We start from the raw sequence: 22059 nt of genomic DNA, 5'->3' as shown, positions 1-22059 counted from the left end.
AGGATCATGTGACACTGAAGACTGGAGTAATTATGCTGAAAATGCTTATAAAGTGCTTATAAAACCTCAAAACTATATAATCATATTCACACACATTTTGCATGGCATGCAATACATATTACAAAGAAACTACAACTGTTCAAATACTTTAAATAGAGCTTAAAGAGCAATAGCTCTGTCACAGAGGAGCTCAACAAGCATTTTAAACCAACAACAATCTCAAAATCTGATCTAATATGCAGCATCTAGGTGTTTGTGAACACAGGACACAATGTGTTCGCAATTGAATTTACTTCCATAGTCTGATGCATCAAGGAATCAGTGACAATAAGACCAGTAAAAGGGCTCAGTCTGATGTGTGCTGACGTGATTTGTCCAGTCAGTGTGTGGAAGATCAGACATGATTTGGGCTCTGAATGTGTATTCGGTTCTTTTTGGACCAAAGCATCCATGGTCTAATTCACGTCAAAGACCAAACCTGAGTTTCTTTCTTCTGTTGACCACAAACGAAGAGATTTTAAGAATGCTGGTAACACAACAGCCAATAAGTCAATAGCCATTGACTTCCATAGCATTGCTTTTTCATAATATGGAAGTCAATGGCTACCAGCAACTGTTTGAATTTTCATTTTTGGGTGAACTATTCCATTTAACAAATGGGAGTCAGAACTAAAACCTCTTAGGTAAAGCTCTCACATTAAAAACCCTCGGAAAACACTCAATCCCCACATTTAGCAAGTCAGGTTTCCGACGAGAGGAGCTCACGGACAGTAAGTTAGCAAAGAAACATCAGACTGTTGGACAACAACGATAATGAGGAGAGCTAATTTATTCAACATTTGACATTCAAGGAATGCCAATAAGATATTTCAATATCATCAAACTTACTTGAAGACGGCACGGCTGCTGTGTTGCCATGGGAACAGGACGTTTCCAACGGCGGCGCGATAGCTGTAAACTCCCAGGAGGCCTAGAGCCAGAGCGATCTTAGACACCAGCGAGCAGTGACGCTGAACCAGGAGAAAGATCAGAACCAGAGACACCACCGCCAACACAGAGAGGAACGCCTTATGATCCCCACTGAAAACACACACACACGGTGAATAAACAACAAGCAGACATGTTCTCCTTATATGCATGCAAACGTTGAATATAAAACCGCAGAAAGACAAAGCCCGTGTGATTTGAACTCAAAACAAACACTTTATGACAGCATAAACAAGCATGACGCAACAAATCTTCCAAGTTAAACTGAGTTTCTGTGCAATAACACAATTTGTTGCCGTTTCCGTTTGGATTTCTGTCATGTCGGAAGTCTCACTGCTCCAAATTCGCTGCGTTCCATTTAACTCGGAATTTCACACTCATTGCTTGGAAAAGTGCAACAGAATGACAAGTTGCAATAGAGCATGTAACTTTGGAACTTGGAAATCCACAACATGTTGATAATAATAAAAAACACCAGATTAAAAAATGCTGCTCAGTCGAAAGTCAGAAATATTGCATCAATTATTACTTCACATTAACAAAATAATAAATTAAAATAAAATAAAATAGAAAACACATTTTCAAGATTGTGGACATATTTAATGATGGAATTAACTACTCCGTGGAAGTTTTCAAACTTAAAATGAAAATTAAAACGCTTTAAAAATCAAGTGAAAATCAAACTCTCAAAACAGCTGCTCAAATGAGAAATCAGACGCTCAAATGCAATTTCATTTCCCCAGGGGAAGCATGAACTGTATTAAAAATCATTTGTATTTGATATTTAATTTTCTATATCAACCAAGCATAAACCTGTCATAAATAAATCTATAATTCAATGCTCAAATCACAAATCAAATGCTCAAACCGACATTGCAAATAATAAATCACCCCACAAAGCATAAAAAAATATCAAATAAAATACTATTAACTTTAAGTCTTTTATTTCCCATACAAATACAATCTAAAAATATAAAATATATATGAACAAGAGTGTGTTATCAGAATTTTGGCTAATGTTATGACAAGGCTCTCTCAAAGCTATGAACAAATGTTCTTCCAGAAACATTAACTGAACATTTGTTCAAAGTTCTTAAAATGTTTGCACAAAAACTCTCTTTACACATCAATCATGGATTTTTCTTCTTTTTTTTTTTACATTTCTGAAAGATTTTAGTTGAATGTATAACAAACTCACATTAAACCATTTCAACAAATTAATAAAGCACACAATCAGTACCTGATATCATCATTGTCATAGTTAATGTAATGTTGGTCCAAAATAGAAACGTTTCATAAAATAGAATCCCCTGCCACTTGTCACATGTTGCTGTCGTGGCTGGGACAAAAACTCTGAGGAACATGGAAAAGATCCCTTTTATCATTTGTCGCAGCATTGCGTTGTGTCTGGTTAGGACACGGTGTTACTTGTTTTAAATGTTCAAAATGATAAAATGGAATGTTTCCATAATGTTTCCATAACCAAGACATTTCATAGCTTAATGGGATCATTAGCTAAACATATTTTTGGGTATCAGTATAAAAGGCAATATATATAAAGTTGCTGCAAAATAGTTAAATATATTGAAATACAATGGGTATGGAAAGTATTTTAACCCCCTTAAATTTTTCACTCTTTGCTATATTGCAGCCATTTGCTAAAATCATTTAATTCATTTTTTTTCCCTCAATGTACACACAGCACCCCATATTGACAGAAAAAAACAGAATTGTTGACATTTTTGCAGATTTATTAAAAAAAGAAAAACTGAAATATCACATAGTCCTAAGTATTCAGACCCTTTGCTGTGACACTCAAATATTTAACTCAGGTGTTGTCCATTTCTTGATCATCCTTGAGATGGTTCTACACCTTCATTTGAGTCCAGCTGTGTTTGATTATACTGATTGGACTTGATTTGGAAAGCCACACACCTGTCTATATAAGACCTTCCAGCTCACAGTGCATGTCAGAGCAGATGAGAATCATGAGGTCAAAGGAACTGCCTGAAGAACTCAGAGACAGAATTGTGGCAAGGCACAGATCTGGCCAAGGTTACAAAAACATTTCTGCTGCACTTAAGGTTCCTAAGAGCACAGTGGCCTCCATAATCCTTAAATGGAAGACATTTGGGAAGACCAGAACCCTTCCTAGAGCTGTCCGTCTGGCCAAACTGAGCTATCGGGGGAGAAGAGCCTTGGTTAGAGAGGTAGAGATGAGCCTTGGTCAGAGAGGTAAAGAAGAACCCAAAGATCACTGTGGCTGAGCTCCAGAGATGCAGTCGTGAGGTGGGAGAAAGATGTAGAAAGTCAATCACTGCAGCCCTCCACCAGTTGGGACTTTATGGCAGAGTGGCCCTATGGAAGCCTCTCCTCAGTGCAAGACACATGAAAGCCCCCATGGAGTTTGCTAAAAAACACCTGAAGGATTCTCTGGTCTGATGAGACCAAGATAGAACTTTTTGGCCTTAATTTTAAGCGGTATATGTGGAGAAAACCAGGCACTGCTCATCACCTGTCCAATACAGTCCCAACAGTGAAGCATGGTGGTGGCAGCATCATGCTGTGGGGGTGTTTTTCAGCTGCAGGGACAGGACGACTGGTTGCAATCGAAGGAAATATGAATGCGGCCAAGTACAGGGATATCCTGGATGAAAACCTTCTCCAGAGTGCTCAGGACCTCAGACTGGGCCGAAGGTTCACCTTCCAAGAAGACAATGACCCTAAGCACACAGCTAAAATAACGAAGGAGTGGCTTCACAACAACTCCGGGACTGTTCTTGAATGGCCCAGCCAGAGCCCTGACTTAAACCCAATTGAGCATCTCTGGAGAGACCTGGAAATGGCTGTTCACCAATGTTTACCATCCAACCTGACAGAACTGGAGAGGATCTGCAAGGAGGAATGGCAGAGAATCCCCAAATCCAGGTGTGAAAAACTTGTTGCATCTTTCCCAAAAAGTCTCATGGCTGTATTAGATCAAAAGGGTGCTTCTACTAAATACTGAGCAAAGGGTCTGAATACTTATATTTCAGATATTTCAGTTTTTCTTTTTATATAAATGTGCAAATTGTCAATATGGGGTGCTGTGTACATTGAGGAAAAAAATGAACCAATGATTTTAGGGGGTCTGAATACTTTCCGTGCCCACTGTATATTCTAACAGGACATTGATTCAGTCATGTCGTTCACAATGCTTCATGGTAGGTCTGTTTTGAAATGTTACTGGATTATAATATAAGTGAATGTGATTTTGAGATATTGTTGTGTTGTTTCGATATCTAGAGAACAGAGCAACCAATGGCTCAAACACTCCTGATATATACATGCATTATATATATTATATTTAACAATATTCACAAAACTAAAAAAAAAAGATTTTGGAACTGACACAAATGGGAGGTAACATGTCTAATTATTGAAATTAATATCTCAATATCTCAAATAACCCAAAAATCTCAAGTACTGATAAATGTAATAGTCCATCAGAATTCAGGAGGCAGAGAAACTGAGCCGCTGTGTGTGTGTGTGTGTGTGTGTGTGTGTGTTAGTGTTCAGAATGCAGCTGGTGTGCTCTTCTCGTCTAAGGTAATCAGGTGTGGGCCAAAAGGTGTGCCTGTACAGTATGTGTGTGTGTCAGCAGTGCAGACATGATGAGGTGTGTGTCTTGGAGTGAAGCAGAGATGAGTGTGTGTGTGTGTGTGTGTGTGTGTGTGTGTGTGTGTGTGTGTAGTGAAGTGAAGTGAAGGAAAGGTAAGTGCTAAAGATCTGCATGAATGTGACCCTGACATGAAGCCACACAATCTACTGCTCATTACTCACAGAACAAACAGACACAGACAGAGGCTCTGTTCCAACACCTAGTGATCCACTTTGCTGTCTACAGCCTACATAGACAGCTGTCCTCTACAGGCAATATCCTAAATGAACCTTTTAAGTTACTCATCTATAAAGCTCTATATGGCCCGAGACTACTTATTAGGCGTGTATAGAATTTGTGTTAGCAAACATTTGTATAAATACTGTTCATAATCAAATTAAATCTATGTATGTTTTTATTAATAACCAGATAAAATAAAATAAAATAAAACAAAACACTGGAACTGAATAATTTGTACAAACTTCAACCAGCGCTTTTTTATTTTATTATTATTTATATTGTTACAGTATTCATAGTATTTATTTGAATTAGCTTTTGTTGTTATATTTTCAGATGTATTAGCCATTTTTATTGATTTTTTAATAACTAATAACTTTAAAATATTTTTTAAAATTTAATTTAGATTTTTCAGATTTAGCTATAGTAATTTTCAATTAAATTCTAATTTACATATTACAGTATTTATCAAAACATTGAATTAGCTTTTGTTTTCATATTTAAATTTTTAATTTAAAAGTTTTAGTAATTTTGTTGTGTGCTTTTTTATATATATATATATATATATATATATATATATATATATATATATGTATATGTGTGTGTGTGTGTGTGTGTATTTATATATATATTTATATATATATATATATATATATATATATATATATATATTAACACACACACACACACACACACACACAGGAAACAGAGGCAACAATTCACACAGGCTCATCAAAACTGGACAATAGAAGATTGGAAAAATGTTGCCTGATCTGATGAGTATAAATTTCTGCTGCGACATTTAGATGGTAGGGTCAGAATCTGGCGTAAAGAACATGAAAGCATGGATCCATCCTGCCTTGTCTCAGTGGTTCAGGCTGGTGGTGGTGTAATGGTGTGGGGGATATTTTCTTGGCACACTTTGGGCCCCTTAGTACCAATTGAGCATAGTTTAAACGCCACAGCCAACCTGAGTATTGTTGCTGACCATGTCCATCCCTTTATATATATATATATAATATTTATTTTTATATTTATATTTATTTGTATTTTAGATTAAATACAGAGCAATTTTAAGTTTTAGTAATCTTAAACTTAGTTGAAATATTTCATTTTGTGCTTAATAGTTGACCGCAACTGCATATAGCTTAAAGGTGACATCGGATGCAAAATTCACTTTTACATGGTGTTTGTACACAAATACCCTATAATCATAAAAATCCATCCAGTGCTGATTTTGTTATTTATTTTTGAATCCCCACATATCATAAGCACTTTCTCAGATCAAGCCATTCACAGATTCTTGGCAAAGTGACGTCACTTTGCACTAGGGCTGAGCGATATATATATATATATAAAAAATATATATATCTCATCATTGTTATCATTGTCAAAATTGTTACGATATTTGATATATATCTTGACATGTTTGCATTTGCATTTAAATAATAAAAAACATGATTTTCTTTTGCCCATAAAAACAAAAAATAAAACAACAAAAACAATTTAGATTAAACAGCTAATTTAAGCAGTTAAACAAAATCTAGACCAAGTGATCACTTACTGCTTTTTTTAAATGGACACATGTAGGCCTATATGTAACTGAAGCAGTGCAAAACAAGTACAGAAAGTGCACTGACAACTTTTTAGTGCATGCAATTCACAATTTAAACTATGCAACTGGTATAAGTATTTTATTTAATTAATTTTTTTTTTACATACGTTTTTTTTTATTATTAATTAATTTTTTTAGCTAAGAACACAAGTCTGTCAACTGTCTGCGGTTTTAAGAGAAGCTCTGTGGCATGAAACTATGTTCCCACTGACACTAAAAAACCCTCTTAAATGGGGAGCTAGTTGCTGAAGCACATAGCTATTTCTTATATATAAATATAAATGAATACCAAAGACTTTTGCACTCTCTCTCTCTATATTATGAAAACTGGTAAATATAACATTGAAATTCCCTAATAATAATTCCAAATGGCCATAGTCTTTGTTTCTCTATTCAAACATCAGTGGTCGAGTGCATTTATGCAGCAATCACAATCGCAAACAATACAGTCGAGATCTCATGACAGAACACGGATCGACTGAATGATGCTTTCATTAGATCGCTAAACTCCAGCTTGTTAGTGTTTTCAGATCATCACCGGTGGTGCTTCCGCAATGAGGAGTGAGCACGTGCGCATGGTTGCCAGATTGCTTAAAATAAGCAAACACCGGGCAGAAAATTTACAGAAGATAACTACAGTGTACACATCTTCTGATGGCTTCTTCCAGCAGGATAATGCACCATGCCAAAAAGTTCAAATCATCTCAGACTGGTTTCTTGAACATGACAATGAGTTCACTTTTCTCGAATGGCCTCCACAGTCAACAGATCTCAATCAAATAGAGCAGCTTTGGGATGTGCTGGAACGGGAGATTGGCATCATGGATGTCAGCTGACAAATTTGCAGCAACTGCTGAGAGTTTGCGCGCCGAGTTCGGTGCGCAGATGGAAAGCAGTGCAAACACCAAACCAAGTCCTTCTTCACTTCCTCCCGTGACTGAACGTACTAATACACATTGCCAGTTTAAACATATAAGCACAAAAAGACATGAAAAGCTTAATTCAGCACCCGAGCACAGTTCAGTACATAAAGTGTGCATGCAGAGAGCCGCGTCCTCTGCCCTTAAACACAACATAAATATATTGTGTACATTATATATATATAAATATACATATATAACAAATATACATATATATATACACATGGACCTAAAATCCAGCAATAGTGATTTTAGAGATCCAATGAAGATCTCAGAAATATGAACCAAACTACCATTTAAAATGTTGGGGTCAAAGATTTTTTTAAACTGTTAACTTTCATGCTCACTAAGGCTGCATTTATTCAATCGAATATACAGTACAAACAATAATAATGTGAAATATTACTAGAAATTAAAATATCTAATATATTTTAAAATGTAATGTATTCCTGTGATGCAAAGCTGAATTTTCAGCACCATTACTCCAGTTTTTAGTGTCACGTGATCCATAAATCATTCTAATATGCTAATTTGCTGCTGACGAACTATAGCTGATTATTATCAATGCTGAAAACAGTTCTTCTTAATATTTTTTTTTTTTTTTTTTTTTGCGAAACTGATTTTTAGGAATCGTTACTGAATAGAAAGATTTGAAACAGAAATATTCTGTAGAATTGTACTTGTCACACGACACAGCCTTGCTGAATAAAAGCATTCTTACTGACATAAAATGTATATATTAATTAGTTAATATATATAAATTAGTGCAAACTAAAAGAATAATAGGAGCCACCAAATCCCAGAGAAACACAAGTCTAAAAAAATCTAACTGGAATAAAATAATCAAGGCATTCAAAATTTAAAAACACTATACTACCCAAATTCCAAATCAATGATGTTTTTAAAAACAAAGTTTACACAAACTCTGAACAAAAAAGGTGTAATGTAATACAGTATAATATATATATATATATATATATATATATATATATATATATATATATATATATATATATATATATATATATATATATATATATTTTTTTTTTTTTTTTTGTAAATTGGATTCGCTTTCATTAGTATGGAAAAGAGCAGCTTTATCATTCTGTTAATTCACTAAAGAAAGTAATGTATAATGAGGATCATCTACATGATGGTGACTAAAAGATACCTTTTTTATTGTATTTTAGATATACTATTCTTTTAAACTAAATTCAAACATCTCATACTGTTCCGCATTAGTTCACTTGCTCTCATGCTGTGCACTTTAAACATAATCATAATAAAAGCCTTCTACGCTGAGATTCATTACAGCACGTATAATTATAAGCTCCATATATGTAATGAGAAGTCCACCAATTCAAACCACAAGGACAGGAAATCACACTCTCCTTCCTGTAACCCCAGCGAAGTGCTACAGAGACTCTGGCACATGTCCATCTCTCCTGTACGAATGAACAGAGATTTATTACAACCGCAGTAATTATTCTCCATCAGTGCTGGCTGGTGGACAAGAGAGAGACATGCCGAGAAACGTCTTTATGTGTGGCATTGAAGGCTTTTAAGATGTGGACGTCAGGTGATGCACTTAAGAGATGGGTTCTATCGATCCCACGCGGTCCCACGAGGGGAGCTTTAACGTATAAGCTCTATAAACACCAGATACAGACTGAAAGAGCAGATTCTATTCTCTGGATATAAGTGTATCATGTTTATATGTATGAAACTAATATTGACTTCTAAGGTGCTATTAAAACAATATATCAGGCAAAAATAAATTTATTTTAAGCACCCTCATATTACACGCACTACTCGTTACTGCATGTTATGTTACAAAAACATATATATTTAAATTTCTATTTAAATGCTGTTCTTTTGAACTGTTTTCATTATATATATATAAAAAAACAGTTTGGAATTAGACAAAATGTCACGAAAATAAAGAAGAAACAAGAAATGGACAAATAAAAAACAAAATTAAAAAAATAAGTTAATTAATTTAAATAAAACAAATACTTTTCATTCTAAATAGAGCATTGAATTTCATATCATATTTCATATACTAATTACATGGGTGTTTTATACATTTTAACTGGAATCAACTGTATGTACTGGACACTCAAACTTCACACGAAGAGCCGTATTTCTAATATTCCACAATTTTATTGTTTTTACTGTAATTTTAATCAAATAAATACAGCTTTGGTGAACAGATGAGACTTATTTAAAAATCTTTCAAACGCATTTACATAATCATGTTCACAAAAGAAAGAGTCAGAAATGAGCGTAGAATAAAAAATTAAAAAGTCAACAAAAAAATTACATTAACATTTCATCTACCAGACATAACTCAGAAAACAGAAAATAAACAGATTTGCTTGGGCAAAAATGTCAAAAATTTAATAAAATTAACCAATCAGAGCACAACAAGAAAACACTTGCCATTTTTTGTGCCATTATTTATAAGATGGACGTCATGTGATGCTGAGACTAGAGAAACTGTGGTCATGTAAAACTAATTTACAATTCCAGAAACCTCAAAAAGAGTAGCATATGGGCCCTTGCAACTGTTTTATGAACAAAAGTAAGCAGAAATGTAATTTAATGTTAGCTGAATGTTAACCTATGTACAAATTTACACAGGGATAAAGTTACTAAACAGAGAGCAAAAAAAAAATGGAGTAAAAATTGTTCAGGATTGTTGGCAAATTCTGTGTGTATTTACTCTTGAGGGTCTTTGTGTGAGACCAAGCTGGTTTTTGATTGGCTGACCGGTTGGATACTGGCTAATGGGGTAGAATAATCCTGGCAGAGACCAGCGCTGTACCATCTGGCTGTAAGTGTGTGTATGTGTGTTAGAGAGACTCATGGATCACAACACGCAGGAGAGAACAAATGTAATCGCCCGAGATGAAGTGTGTTTAAACGCTGGAAGTTTGGAGGAAATTTATCCAACAAACTGCAAGAAGGCATCTGATTAGCTGACAAATAACATTCACAAATAGAACTGTTATGCAGACTAGTTTGGTCATTATTACGATTTTACCAGATACTTAAACAGTCCTGCGGTGTGAGAAAAGAATCTTGAAAAGAGTTGGAATGATTATTATAAAGCCGATTAAAATGCATAATAAAAATGACGAATATATTAAAACTTCTTTGCAGTGTCTTTTCACTAGCCAAAAAGTCGGTCTGAATATAATTCCAAAAGAGAGTCCAGAATCCTTCTCTCAGATATAAAACCAAAGACTGTGAGATTCAGAGGTTGTGAACTAGTGCTGCACGATGTGTCGTTTAAGCATCGATATCGCGATGTACAAATCCACGATAGTCGTAGTTGATCCGTTATTCATTAACTGTACGGGCCAGCTACTCCCCTGCCCTTGACGAATGTGATTCGCGGATTAATTAACAGCTTAACCATCATAGAGTGAAAGTTTATAATTGACAGGACTGAAAACCACATGCAAGTTTAACAGGGCAGAGACAGAGAGAGCGCGCGGCGGCGCGAGAGAGAGAGAGAGAGTGCGAGAGAGACGGAGAGAGAGAGAGTGCGCGCGAGAGAGACAGAGAGAGAGAGAGAGAGAGCGCGCGCGAGAGACAGAGAGAGCGCGCGCGAGAGACAGAGAGAGCGCGCGCAAGAGAGACAGACAGGGAGAGAGAGCGCGCGAGAGAGACAGAGAGAGCGCGCGCGAGAGACAGAGAGAGCGCGCGCAAGAGAGACAGACAGGGAGAGAGAGCGCGCGAGAGAGACAGAGAGAGAGCGCGCAAGAGAGACAGACAGGGAGAGAGAGCGCGCGCGAGAGAGACAGACAGAGAGTACATTAGAAGTACCATCAATGTTTATAGAAATGTATATGGATTTATTTTGCATGTATTTTTGTTTTGTTTGTTTCTATTCTGCTATGTACAATGCTTTAGGAATATGTACCTTTGTATGTCATGCCAATAAAGCAATATGAATTGAATTGAGAGAGAGAGAGAGAGAGAGAGAGACCGAGAGAGAGCGAGCAGTTTTCAAACAACATGAGCGCTGTCTTGCTCTCTCTCCCTCGCGCATATTAATCAATTGACACGATGGTGTCGATGTTTAAATCATTTAAAATGAGAATGTAAGTGTGCTCACCCCATTTTTGTTTGTAAGAAAAAAATAATCGCAATATATATTGCAGAAAAATACAATATCGCAATGTCATTTTTTCCCAATATCGTGCAGCCCTATTGTGAACCTTAATTGCTTGCTGTCTGACTGTAGTCCGAGTCTTCTGAAGTCACATGACAGTCTTGTTTGAGGAACAGACCAGAGCACTTGATGTTCACTGATAATCTTCCACCGCAGCTTCATTTTGAGTGACAGAGACTGTATGATATGACAGGCACGGTTCAATACTGCTGTCGAGCTGAAACGCCTACGAGCAACAAGCAGCGCAGCGACCCGACAACCTGCGTGATTTAATCGCAGTCAGTGTGAATGCACCATCACCTCCCTATGCAGACATCAGACGTCCCACTACGGTTCAGAGCAGAGCAGCACATCCTCAAAAATGACTGAAAACAGCTACAGTTATTACAAGTTATTTCTTTTCCTTGATAGCAGTGAGCTTTTGCTCCTCCTTAAAAAGTTCAAACTTAACATCCAAATCAGTCAATTCAGACATGGCTATTAAAAAATACTGTAAAATACTCCCTACTGTGGACATGCTTGATATCAAAAAGTTATTAAAAGCTAAAAACATGAGCTTTCTGAATCTGCATTGACAGCAATGCAACTGATACAGTCAAGGCCCAGAAAGGTAGTAAGGACTTCATTAAAATAGTCCATGTGACATCAGGGGTTCAACCCCAATTTTATGAAGCTACGAGAATAGTTTGTGTGTGGAAAGAAAACAAAATTAACGATTTTATTCAATAATTTCTTCTCTGCCATGTCAGTCTCCACTGATATCACATGGACTATTTTAACAGTCTTCAGTACCTTTCTGTGCCTTGAACATGTCAGTTGTGTTGCTGTCTGTGGAGGGTCAATTAAGCTCTCGGATTTCATCAAAAATATCTTAATTTGAGTTCCGTAGATGAACGAAGGTCTTACGGGTTGAATAGACATGAAGGAATTAATGACAGAATTTTAGTTTTGGGGTCAACTATCCCTTTAATAAGAACCAAGAAAGGTAAGAAAGAATAAGAAAGATAGTATTAGCTTAGTATCTGTTGCAACTGGTATTAAGAACTGTAAACTTTTCATCAGTAACCTTATTTCTAGCTAAATATACTTGATATAAAATGCTTAAAAATTAATAAACCAAAATTATTTATAATTAATTTATTTAAATGTTACCTAACATAAATAATAAGGACTCAAATCCGAGCATCATGTCTCTGTGTTCTCACCTGTTGAGCCAGTGTCCAAAGTCGGGCAGGTGCGCCCACTGCACCCCGGTCTGATTCAGTGACCTCAGCAGGCGGCAGCAGGTCAAGGTCAGCAGTGGGGTCGCCAGCGCCAGCCATTTCTCTGAGCCTGAACTCATTCCCAGCTCCAACGCCGGGGAGAATGACCGTCCTTCCTCCGTGCTGGAGGGAAGCAAAGGCCCTTCGTCCTGTTCCTCACCTCGATGCCTCTGTTCCCTGAAGTACTTCCTGCAGACGTCCTGGAAGATGGCCAGGCACAGTGTGTTGAGCAGGAAGTACCAGGTCTGGTGCTCCTCCTCTATGAAGCTGCTGGAACCCAAACTCAGGGTGTGACCCACCGTACCAATCAGCAAAAGAGCGTCCAACTCCGACAGAGTCCAGTCAGAGCCCTAGAATGAGAGAGAGGTTTGTTTCAAACCTAGTGAGCTGCCTCGCTGTTTACTACTCTCTCCTAGGCAGCTATGGCTGCCCACTGCTCCGGGTGTGTATTCACAGTGTGTGTGTGTTCACTGCTCTGTGTGTGTGCACTTCGGATGGGTTAAATGCAGAGCACGAATTCTGAGTATGGGTCACCATTCTTGGCTGAATGTCACGTCACTTTCAATATAATCAAAGATAATTGTTGATTCCAGTCCAGTTTGCTGAGGTGAAACAAAGAAAATACACAGCAAAAACACATTCATAAGTTACCAATTGAACTAGTTCTCTTACGAGAGCTCTCTCGTACTGCGTCTTAGCTAAGACACTACGGGAAAAGTCTCTTTTCACGAAATACTGAAGCAAAAAATTATCCTTAATTTTGTATTTTTGTAAAGCGCATTTGCAGCAGTACACAGCCATAGGCGAGATGGCTCGTTCGCTCATTGGCTTGTTCTGTGGCAACTGCACAGCCTATCGAGCGCAGGCTGATGCAACATCAGACCAATAAGATGTTCAGACCAACATCTTGCCACTTCCCGCCGAAACGGGTGTGGCCCAACCTATAAAAGGAGCCCGAAAAGGCTGACTCACCTGATTTTTCATCTCTTCAGCGAAGCTCACGCATCGCTGGATCACGAGGAAGCAAGCGCCATCTGGAAGAGCATATCAGCAGGACGAGCCATCCTGAAGCCGCTGGCATCGCCGCCTTCCACTGCCGTTCCTGCTGCGCTATCCGGCGCCCATATCCTTTACATCGTTGTTCTGGTATATCCTGTGTGTGTGTTCGCCCTGCGACGCACATTCACAAAAGAGCTGCGTCTTTTTAAAGATGCCCTCGTGCGGCTTGTGCAGAGCCCCGCTCAGCGAAGGAGATCGTCACGTCATCTGTGTCTCCTGTCTGGGTGAGGACCATGCAGCGCTCGCGCTCGCTGACGGCGGATGCCCTCATTGCGAGTTGATGCCTATGGTGACTCTGAGGACTCGCCTGGCATCCTTCTCGAAGCCTGCATCATCCGCTGCGCCGCAGTGCCGCTCGCAGCGCCTACCAGAACCGCCTCCAGCTCGGCCGAGCTTGCCGGTTCCCTCCGCTTCGCCGGCCTCCCCTGCATCGCTTCCCGATGCTCAGCGTCCGCTGCTTGCCGACACGTCATCTGAGGAAGTGGATCTCAGGCCCGCATCGGAGGAAGAAGACACGTGCTCTCTGCTTGCTTCGGGCAGTGAGGGTTGGGCGAGCTCCGTGGATCTCGCGCCCGCTGCTCAGAGGCCCAGAAGACGGGGGGATATTGATAAGGAGCTGATGCGTGTACTCTCGCTGGCCGCGGCGAGCCTCAGCCTCGAGTGGTCTGCACCAGCGCCCCCTTCACGTTCCCGGCTGGATGGTAGCTATCTTCCGGATGAGCGCTCTTCCTCAAGCTCAAAGCACGCCCCTTTTCTTCCTGAGCTTCACGAAGAAGTGGCGAAAGCTTGGGATGCTCCATTCTTGGCGAGAATCCGCTCATCTGTTTCGCCAGCATTCTCCACACTGGACGGTGCTAAGAACAGAGGCTACCTGTCACTTCCGCCGGTGGAACAGGCTATAGCAGCGCACCTTTGCCCGCCCTCTGCTGGACGGCGGACTAAGGCGGCATTGCCATCCAAAGCCTGCCGCATGACGTCATCGCTGCTCGCACGGATATTCTCTGCTGCTGGATGAGATGGGACCTTAAGCGATCTGTCTCGCGGATCTGAGGAGTGCTTCGGATCTCTCCCTCCGCGCTACTAAGTCCGCTGCACAGGCCATGGGACGGGTTATGGCTTCCGCTACGGTGGCTGAGAGGCATTTGTGGCTGACGCTTTCTGACATCAAGGAGTCTGAGCGCGCTGCGTTCATTGACGCGCCGCTAACTCCTGCCGGCCTCTTCGGATCTTCCGTCAACGAGTTTGTGGAGAGATTTGCCGAGGACCAGAAAGCTTCGCAGGCGTTCAAGCACTTCTTGCCGAAGCGCTCCAGTTCTGCAGCTAGCCGCTCTAGACCGGCCCCACAGAGCTCTCATTCACGCCCACCGCCTCCTGCTGCGTCATCGCGACAGCGTCAGCAACGCAGCTCGGGACCCCGTTCTCGCTCTTCAAGCCGTCGGCCCGCGCCGCGGGAGCCGCGGCAGAGGATTGCGGTGAAGCCAGAAGCCCCGAAAGCATCCTAGCACTGCTGGGAAAGCGCCGGTGTTCGAGTTCCGCTGCGGCCGAGCTCTCACCCAAGCGCGCCGCTGTTGCAGTTCCAAGAGTTGTGACTGCCTCAGTGTCTTCTGCAATGCGCAAGCCTGCACGAGTGCCCGCTTGCCTGCACACAAAAGCCGTTATCACGGCTACCCAGATGTTTCACAAAAAAGGGGTTTTTTTCTGGTGTTCCGGCCACGGCCGATGGTGCTATAAATGTTGTGACGATGCCCACTCCTCAGTGCCCATCTCCACATGTAAGCACAGCCCTGCACACAGGGCCTGCGCCCATAATGTCGACTCAAGTCGGTCGCGCACACTGCATAGTAAACGTGCCCACCCCTCAGTGCCCACAATTACTATGTCACACGCGTCATGTGGTTTCTGTAAAAACGAAACCCGTGCACGCTCGTCCGGCCACGGCCGATGGTGCTATAAATGCAGTGATGATGCCCACTACCCAGTGCCCATCTCCACAATTAAGCACAGCCCTGCACACAGGGCTAGCGCACATAAGATCGACACAGATCGGTCGAGCGCGCCGCATAGTAAACTTCCCGCTTCCCAGTGCCCACATACACTATGTCACATACGGCGCGGGGATTCTGTAAAAATGAGGCCCGTGCACGTACATTCTGCACAGGCAGACAGCGAGTTGAAGGTGGTAAATGTGCACACATGCAGCCCACCGTTACTCGCAGATATATCGAGTCCCACGGGACCCGCTCAGCCTCCCCCCAGTCGGTTAAGCGCCGGAACGGGGTCGAGGAAGAGCGATTCGCCCGCTGTGATCAGCGCGCTCCCCGCCTCAGATGCGCAGCACACTCGAGCGCCGCCGTTGCCCAGTCAACAGAGCGCGTTTCGCATCCAGCCCTTAGCCATTCATGCAGATGCATGGTCAGCGCTTCCAGGGGTTTCGGATTGGGTGCTAGGCATTATAAAGAGAGGCTACTCGCTACAGTTTTCTCGACGCCCACCGCGCTTTTCAGCGCGCGTCGAAACTACAGTCAAAACAGAAGTAGCACACATACTTCGTGCCGAAATATCAAAACTGTTGAGCAAAGGGGCTGTAGAGCCTGTGTCTCAAGCTCAAAGCGAGGGGGAGCTGTACAGCAGATACTTTCTGGTGCCCAAGAGAGACGGGGGGCTCAGGCCCATACTGGATCTAAGACAGCTGAACAAGGCATTGATGAAACGCAGTTTCAAAATGCTCACGACCAGGAAGCTCCTCGCGCAAATTCGCAGAGGGGACTGGTTCATGTCAATAGATCTGAAGGACGCGTATTTTCAAATACAGATAGCGTCAAACCACAGGCGATATTTGAGATTCGCCTCGAGGGCCAGGCATACCAATTTACAGTCCTACCATTCGGCTTGTCCGTAGCTCCTCGTACGATTACGAGGTGCATGGATGCAGCGCTCGCTCCTCTCAGACTCAGAGGCATACGAGTGCTGAATTATTTGGACGACTGGCTGGTTCTGGCCCGATCACGAGCGGAGCTCGTGGACCACAGGGCCGTTTTACTCGATCACCTCGAGAAGCTCGGCCTCAGTGTCAATTGGGCGAAGAGTTCGCTGAACCCCAGTCAGACGATCCTGTTTCTGGGTATAGTTCTGAATTCGTGTTCCATGACGGCGCGGCTGTCACCACAGCGCGCGATGGGCATTCAGCGCACAGCGAGTTCTTTCCGCTGGGCGCGACTGTGTCGCTCAAACACTGTCAAAAGATGCTGGGTCTCATGGCCTCAGCATCTCCGGTTCTGCGGCTGGGCCTGCTCCGCATGCGCCCCCTGCAGTTCTTGCTGAAGGCTCGGGTGCCGTGCAGAGCGTGGGCGTCTGGCAGGCTGCATTTCAAGATCGATCAGAGCTGTGTTGCGGCTCTAGCACCTTGGACAGCGAACAGCTGGTACCGATCAGGTGTAAGCCTGGGGACTTCCCCGAGTGTGAAAATGGTGTCGACGGACGCCTCCACTTCGGGATGGGGAGCGCTGCTCGAAGGCAGACCGTCCTTTGGCCTATGGTCAGAACGGGAAAAGCTCCATCATATCAACTGCCTGGAAATGCTGGCAGTGGAGATGGCGCTGAAGCGCTTTTGTCCCCATATCAAGGATCACCACGTCGTAGTCCGTTCGGACAACATGTCCGTGGTGTCCTACATAAATCGCCAGGGCGGTCTCGGGTCCCGAAACCTGTGCAGGCTGACGGAACGCCTACTGGTTTGGGCTCAGCGCAATGTGCGCTCGCTGAGAGCAGTGCATGTGCCTGGACTGCAGAATCTGGGTCCAGACAGGCTGTCCAGAGGCAATGTTCCTACGGGCGAATGGTCTCTACACCCGCAAACAGTCCAGCTGTTGTGGGAGAGATTTGGCATGGCGGAGGTGGACCTCTTTGCGTCCCACGAAAACGCTCACTGCCCCGCGTTCTTTTCCAAGAACGAAAGCGCGCTGTCATGGAGATGGCCGTGCTGCCCGCTTTATGCGTTCCCTCCCGTCTCCCTCCTTCCGCAGGTGATAGAACGGGTGAGAGAAACGAGATGTTCAATACTGCTTGTAGCACCTCTTTGGAAGAACCAACCATGGTTCCCAGATTTGATGCAGTTAGCAGATGTCGCCCCGTGGCCGGTACCGTTGAGGAGGGACCTCCTCTCGCAGGCCAGGGGCTCGATTTGGCACCCTCAACCGGAGTTGTGGTCCCTCCATGTGTGGGCGCTCAACGGTTACCCGCTGATCTCGCAGTGGGAGTGCTAAATACCATCACTCAGGCTAGAGCTTAGTCATCCGGTTCCTCAGAGGAGCTAGGAGGCTGAATCCTCCCAGACCTCCGTCAGTCCCTATGTGGGACCTCGCAGCGGTTTTGGAGGCCTTGAAGGGTCCCCCTTTTGAGCCTATCCAATCGGTTAGCCTTCAGCATCTGTCGTTCAAGACAGTATTCTTGTTGGCTCTCGCTTCTGTGAAGCGTGTGGGTGATTTGCACGCACTCTCGGTGAGCCAGTCGTGCTTGGAGTTTGGGCCCAATGACTCAAGAGTCATACTCAAACCTAGGCACGGTTATGTGCCAAAATCCCTCAACACACCGTTTCGGGCTCAGGTTATTGCCCTGTCTGCCCTGCCGGTGTCAGGGGAGGATGGAGACTCGAGTCTTCTTTGCCCTGTCAGGGTTTTAAGAGCTTATGTGTCTCGCTCTGCTGCCTTTCGGCAGACGGAGCAACTGTTTGTCTCGTTCGGTGGACGTTCCAAGGGAATGGCTGTTTCGAGACAGACTCTATCCAGATGGATAGTTGACGCCATAGCGTTAGCTTACGCTTCCAGGGGCCTTCAGTGCCCGTTGGGCGTCAGAGCACACTCCACAAGAGGCGTCGCCTCGTCGTGGGCGTGGTCTACTGGGATCTCCTTGCAGGATATATGTATGGCGGCAGGTTGGGCCTCGCCATCTACATTTATCAGGTTCTATAACCTGAAGGTCCCCGCCTTGCAAGCAAGGCTGTTGTCGGTATAGTCGAATCAGGGCCCTGAGGGGAATTTTGAGTTCACGAGCGCTATGCGCTGCCGACTGTTATATGGGCAGTATTGCGTAAGACCCGCATTGCCACATTGGTCAGGCCTTGCCTCGGCTGTGTGATGTCATATTGCCGCATCTACGGATGCTGCTAGATATAGGATGGAGGGCTTTCCCCCTTTCTGTCCTGGACTCTCTGTGAGTCCCTCAGGTGACTGTGCACTGTAAATCCTGGGCGTTGCTTCAGGTTTATTGGTGTGTGATCCCTGCGCGCACTGCGTTTTACATTGGGTTCCCGTAGCGTCTTAGCTAAGACGCAGTACGAGAGAGCTCTCGTAAGAGAATGTACTCGGTTACTAAACGTAACCTCGGTTCTCTCTAGAAGAGCGAACGAGTACTGCGTTCTCTGCCGTGCGTACGATTCACTCTGGTTCGCTTCGGCGATTAAATAATTTAGGTGAGTCAGCCTTTTCGAGCTCCTTTTATAGGTTGGGCCACACCCGTTTCGGCGGGAAGTGGCAAGAAGGGCGCGAAGCGCCCTTATTGGTCTGATGTTGCATCAGCCTGCGTTTGATAGGCTGTGCAGTTGCCGCAGAACAAGCCAATGAGCGAACGAGCCGTCTCGCCTATGGCTGTGTACTGCTGCAAATGCGCTTTACAAAAATACAAAATTAAGGATAATATTTTGCTTCAGTATTTCGTGAAAAGAGACTTTTCCCGTAGCGTCTTAGCTAAGACGCAGTACTCGTTCGCTCTTCTAGAGAGAACCGAGGTTACGTTTAGTAACCGAGTACGTTTTATTAATATAATTTTCAGTACTGAATGAAATATAGGTTTAATCAGAGGATTTCTAGGATATTTCTCTTCTATTGAGCTTCTGAGATGGACTTGAGGTGGTAGGATTCTTTTTATTTTTATTTTTAAATGTCTTTAAAAAATACGGTAATACCAGAAAATGTAGAAATATCTTTTTTTTTTTTATAACATCGGTTTTCTTTGTGAATATATTGTTAAATGTATTCCTGTGATGCAAAGCTGAATTTTCAGTCTTCAGTGTCCCATGATCCTTCAGAAATCATTCTATTATGCTGATTTGCTACTCAAGAAACATTTCATATTATTATAAATGTTGAAAACAGTTGTGCTGCTTCATATTTTTGTGAAAAACCATGATGCATTTCTTTTTCCAAAACAAAAAAATGTGCTGTTTCTTCTGAAGAGCACAAATGATAAATGCATTCATGATACATGTAACAAAGAAAGTTTGCATGTAGTTTATATGGCACAGAGCTTGCTGTGCCTCCAATTGTTGCAACACATTCACTCCAAACATCCCTTCATCAACACATAATGTATGGCATCGTCCATACAGACAAAAGTTTGCACAAAAAACAATACAAGGAGTCAGATATGAAGCATAGATAGAGAAATGGAGTGGAAAAGGTGAAGCAGTGAGAGTTGAAAAGGGCAAAAAACATCTGACAGTTTGTGACAGTAAAACGCTGCTGACACTGAAGTCACTGCTGTCCACCACTGTAAAACAACTCTACAGACAGCACTTTGATGTGTAGAGCCCTGAGCTAACATACAAACACACTCACACACACAAACAGACGTGAGAGCACGTTATAAGCGTTTCCCACAGTGAGTAAATGTAGAGCAGTGTTGACTCAAACGGAAAGTGCTAACAGCCACACACACACACGCACGCACACTTCTCTGGGGAATCCTGTACACTGGTCGATTTCTTCCGAACCACAATCACGCACCACGGCAAGTGATCAAAATCAGTCAATCTTAATACATGCTTCTGATCTCATTATGAATGATTCACTGCCTGCTATTCTGAAGACACAAAGGTTTGTTTTCATCATATTTAATTTAAATGTAATCATAATCTTTTGCATTCTGAAACAATTTTTCTTTTCTTCTAATCGCAGCTGCACAGCCGACAAAAATATTATTAATTTATATTTTTATTTATATTATATTTTTGTGAACATGATGTGAGTGGTGTTTGCATGATGTCACAGCATTGTGGATGGATGCAGGATCATGGCTATATGATTGTTATACTGCAGTGGCAGATTTTTTCACTAGGTGTAATCAAGTTAAAATGACAATATCTGCCAGGGCAATAAAAAATAAAAAATAAAAACAAACAAACAAACAAACAAACACACACACACACACACACACACACACACACACACACACACACACACACTTCATGGCATGGCATTGGCACATAAACAATAGAATGTCTTATTTTATTCAGTTTCCCTCACATTACTGAAGCTAAATGTGCAGTTAAAACTACAGACAGTATTTGTAAGTGATAAACAGTATCTCAACAGCACACCGTTTGCTCTGATAACGCAATACTAATTGGTCGCTCTGTGGCTGGTTGTGTGTGTGTCCCTGGTCATGATGGATAAGACCATGTGCAGCCTTGATGTGTGTTACCATGGCGACCGGTCACATCTCACCAGTGTGAGAAGGCCTCGCCACGGCAACTGTTGCCTCCCATACATCACCCGGGCAACACCTGGGTGTAAGTCACCCGCTGGGGAAATGGATTGTGTAAGCAACTTGTGTTTGTGTAAACACCGTCTGGGACAAACTCGCTCTCGCTTCTCATTTCTGTGCAAACCATCTCATTTTACTTTTTCATATTGTCGGTCCCAGCGAAGGGAATATTTGCATCCATGATCCAAAAGCAGCACAAATGCATCAGGAGTTTGTTTTCTGGGCTGCGTTCAGGTCTCTGATGGTTTCATCATTGCAGGAACGAGCTCTGAGCTAAGAGGCTCACGCGCACTAATCTATATACTTATCCAAAAACAGAAAGAAATTCCCTCTGTGTGTGTGTGTGTGTGTGTGCGCATGTGTGTGTGTGTGTCTGACCATCAGCTCATGTGCAACTAAACAGCCTGTTTGTTTCTTTAAAAGTAGACATAATGTACAGTATTTTATGCTTTCCCTGAAGTCCACTTATAATGTTACGCCTTCTGCACTGTAAATGGGTTTTTCACAAGCATTTTACACCCCCCCCCCCTCTCTATCTCTCTCTTTCTCTCTCTCTGACCAATCCAATTAAACAGCCTGCTTTTGCTGTTTTTGAGGTCAACATGAAACAGCATTTA

General features: G+C 42.4%; 1 protein-coding gene across 1 annotated transcript in view; it reads right to left on the bottom strand.

Moving 5' to 3' along the window:
• Positions 1–22059, bottom strand: part of LOC132113928 (GPI ethanolamine phosphate transferase 2-like) — a 103163-nt gene that overhangs the window by 17662 nt on the left and 63442 nt on the right. The window contains exons 9-10 of the mRNA XM_059521985.1: positions 12788–13194; positions 889–1080 (exon numbers count right to left, since the gene is read on the bottom strand). Of these exons, the coding sequence (XP_059377968.1) occupies positions 889–1080; positions 12788–13194 (599 nt within the window). The remainder of the gene's footprint in view (positions 1–888; positions 1081–12787; positions 13195–22059) is intronic.

The sequence above is a fragment of the Carassius carassius genome, chromosome 33 (assembly GCF_963082965.1).
Source record: "Carassius carassius chromosome 33, fCarCar2.1, whole genome shotgun sequence".
Taxonomy (NCBI): Eukaryota; Metazoa; Chordata; class Actinopteri; order Cypriniformes; family Cyprinidae; genus Carassius; species Carassius carassius.
Note: the sequence above shows the minus strand (reverse complement) of the source record. Positions and strands in the feature narration are given on the sequence as shown.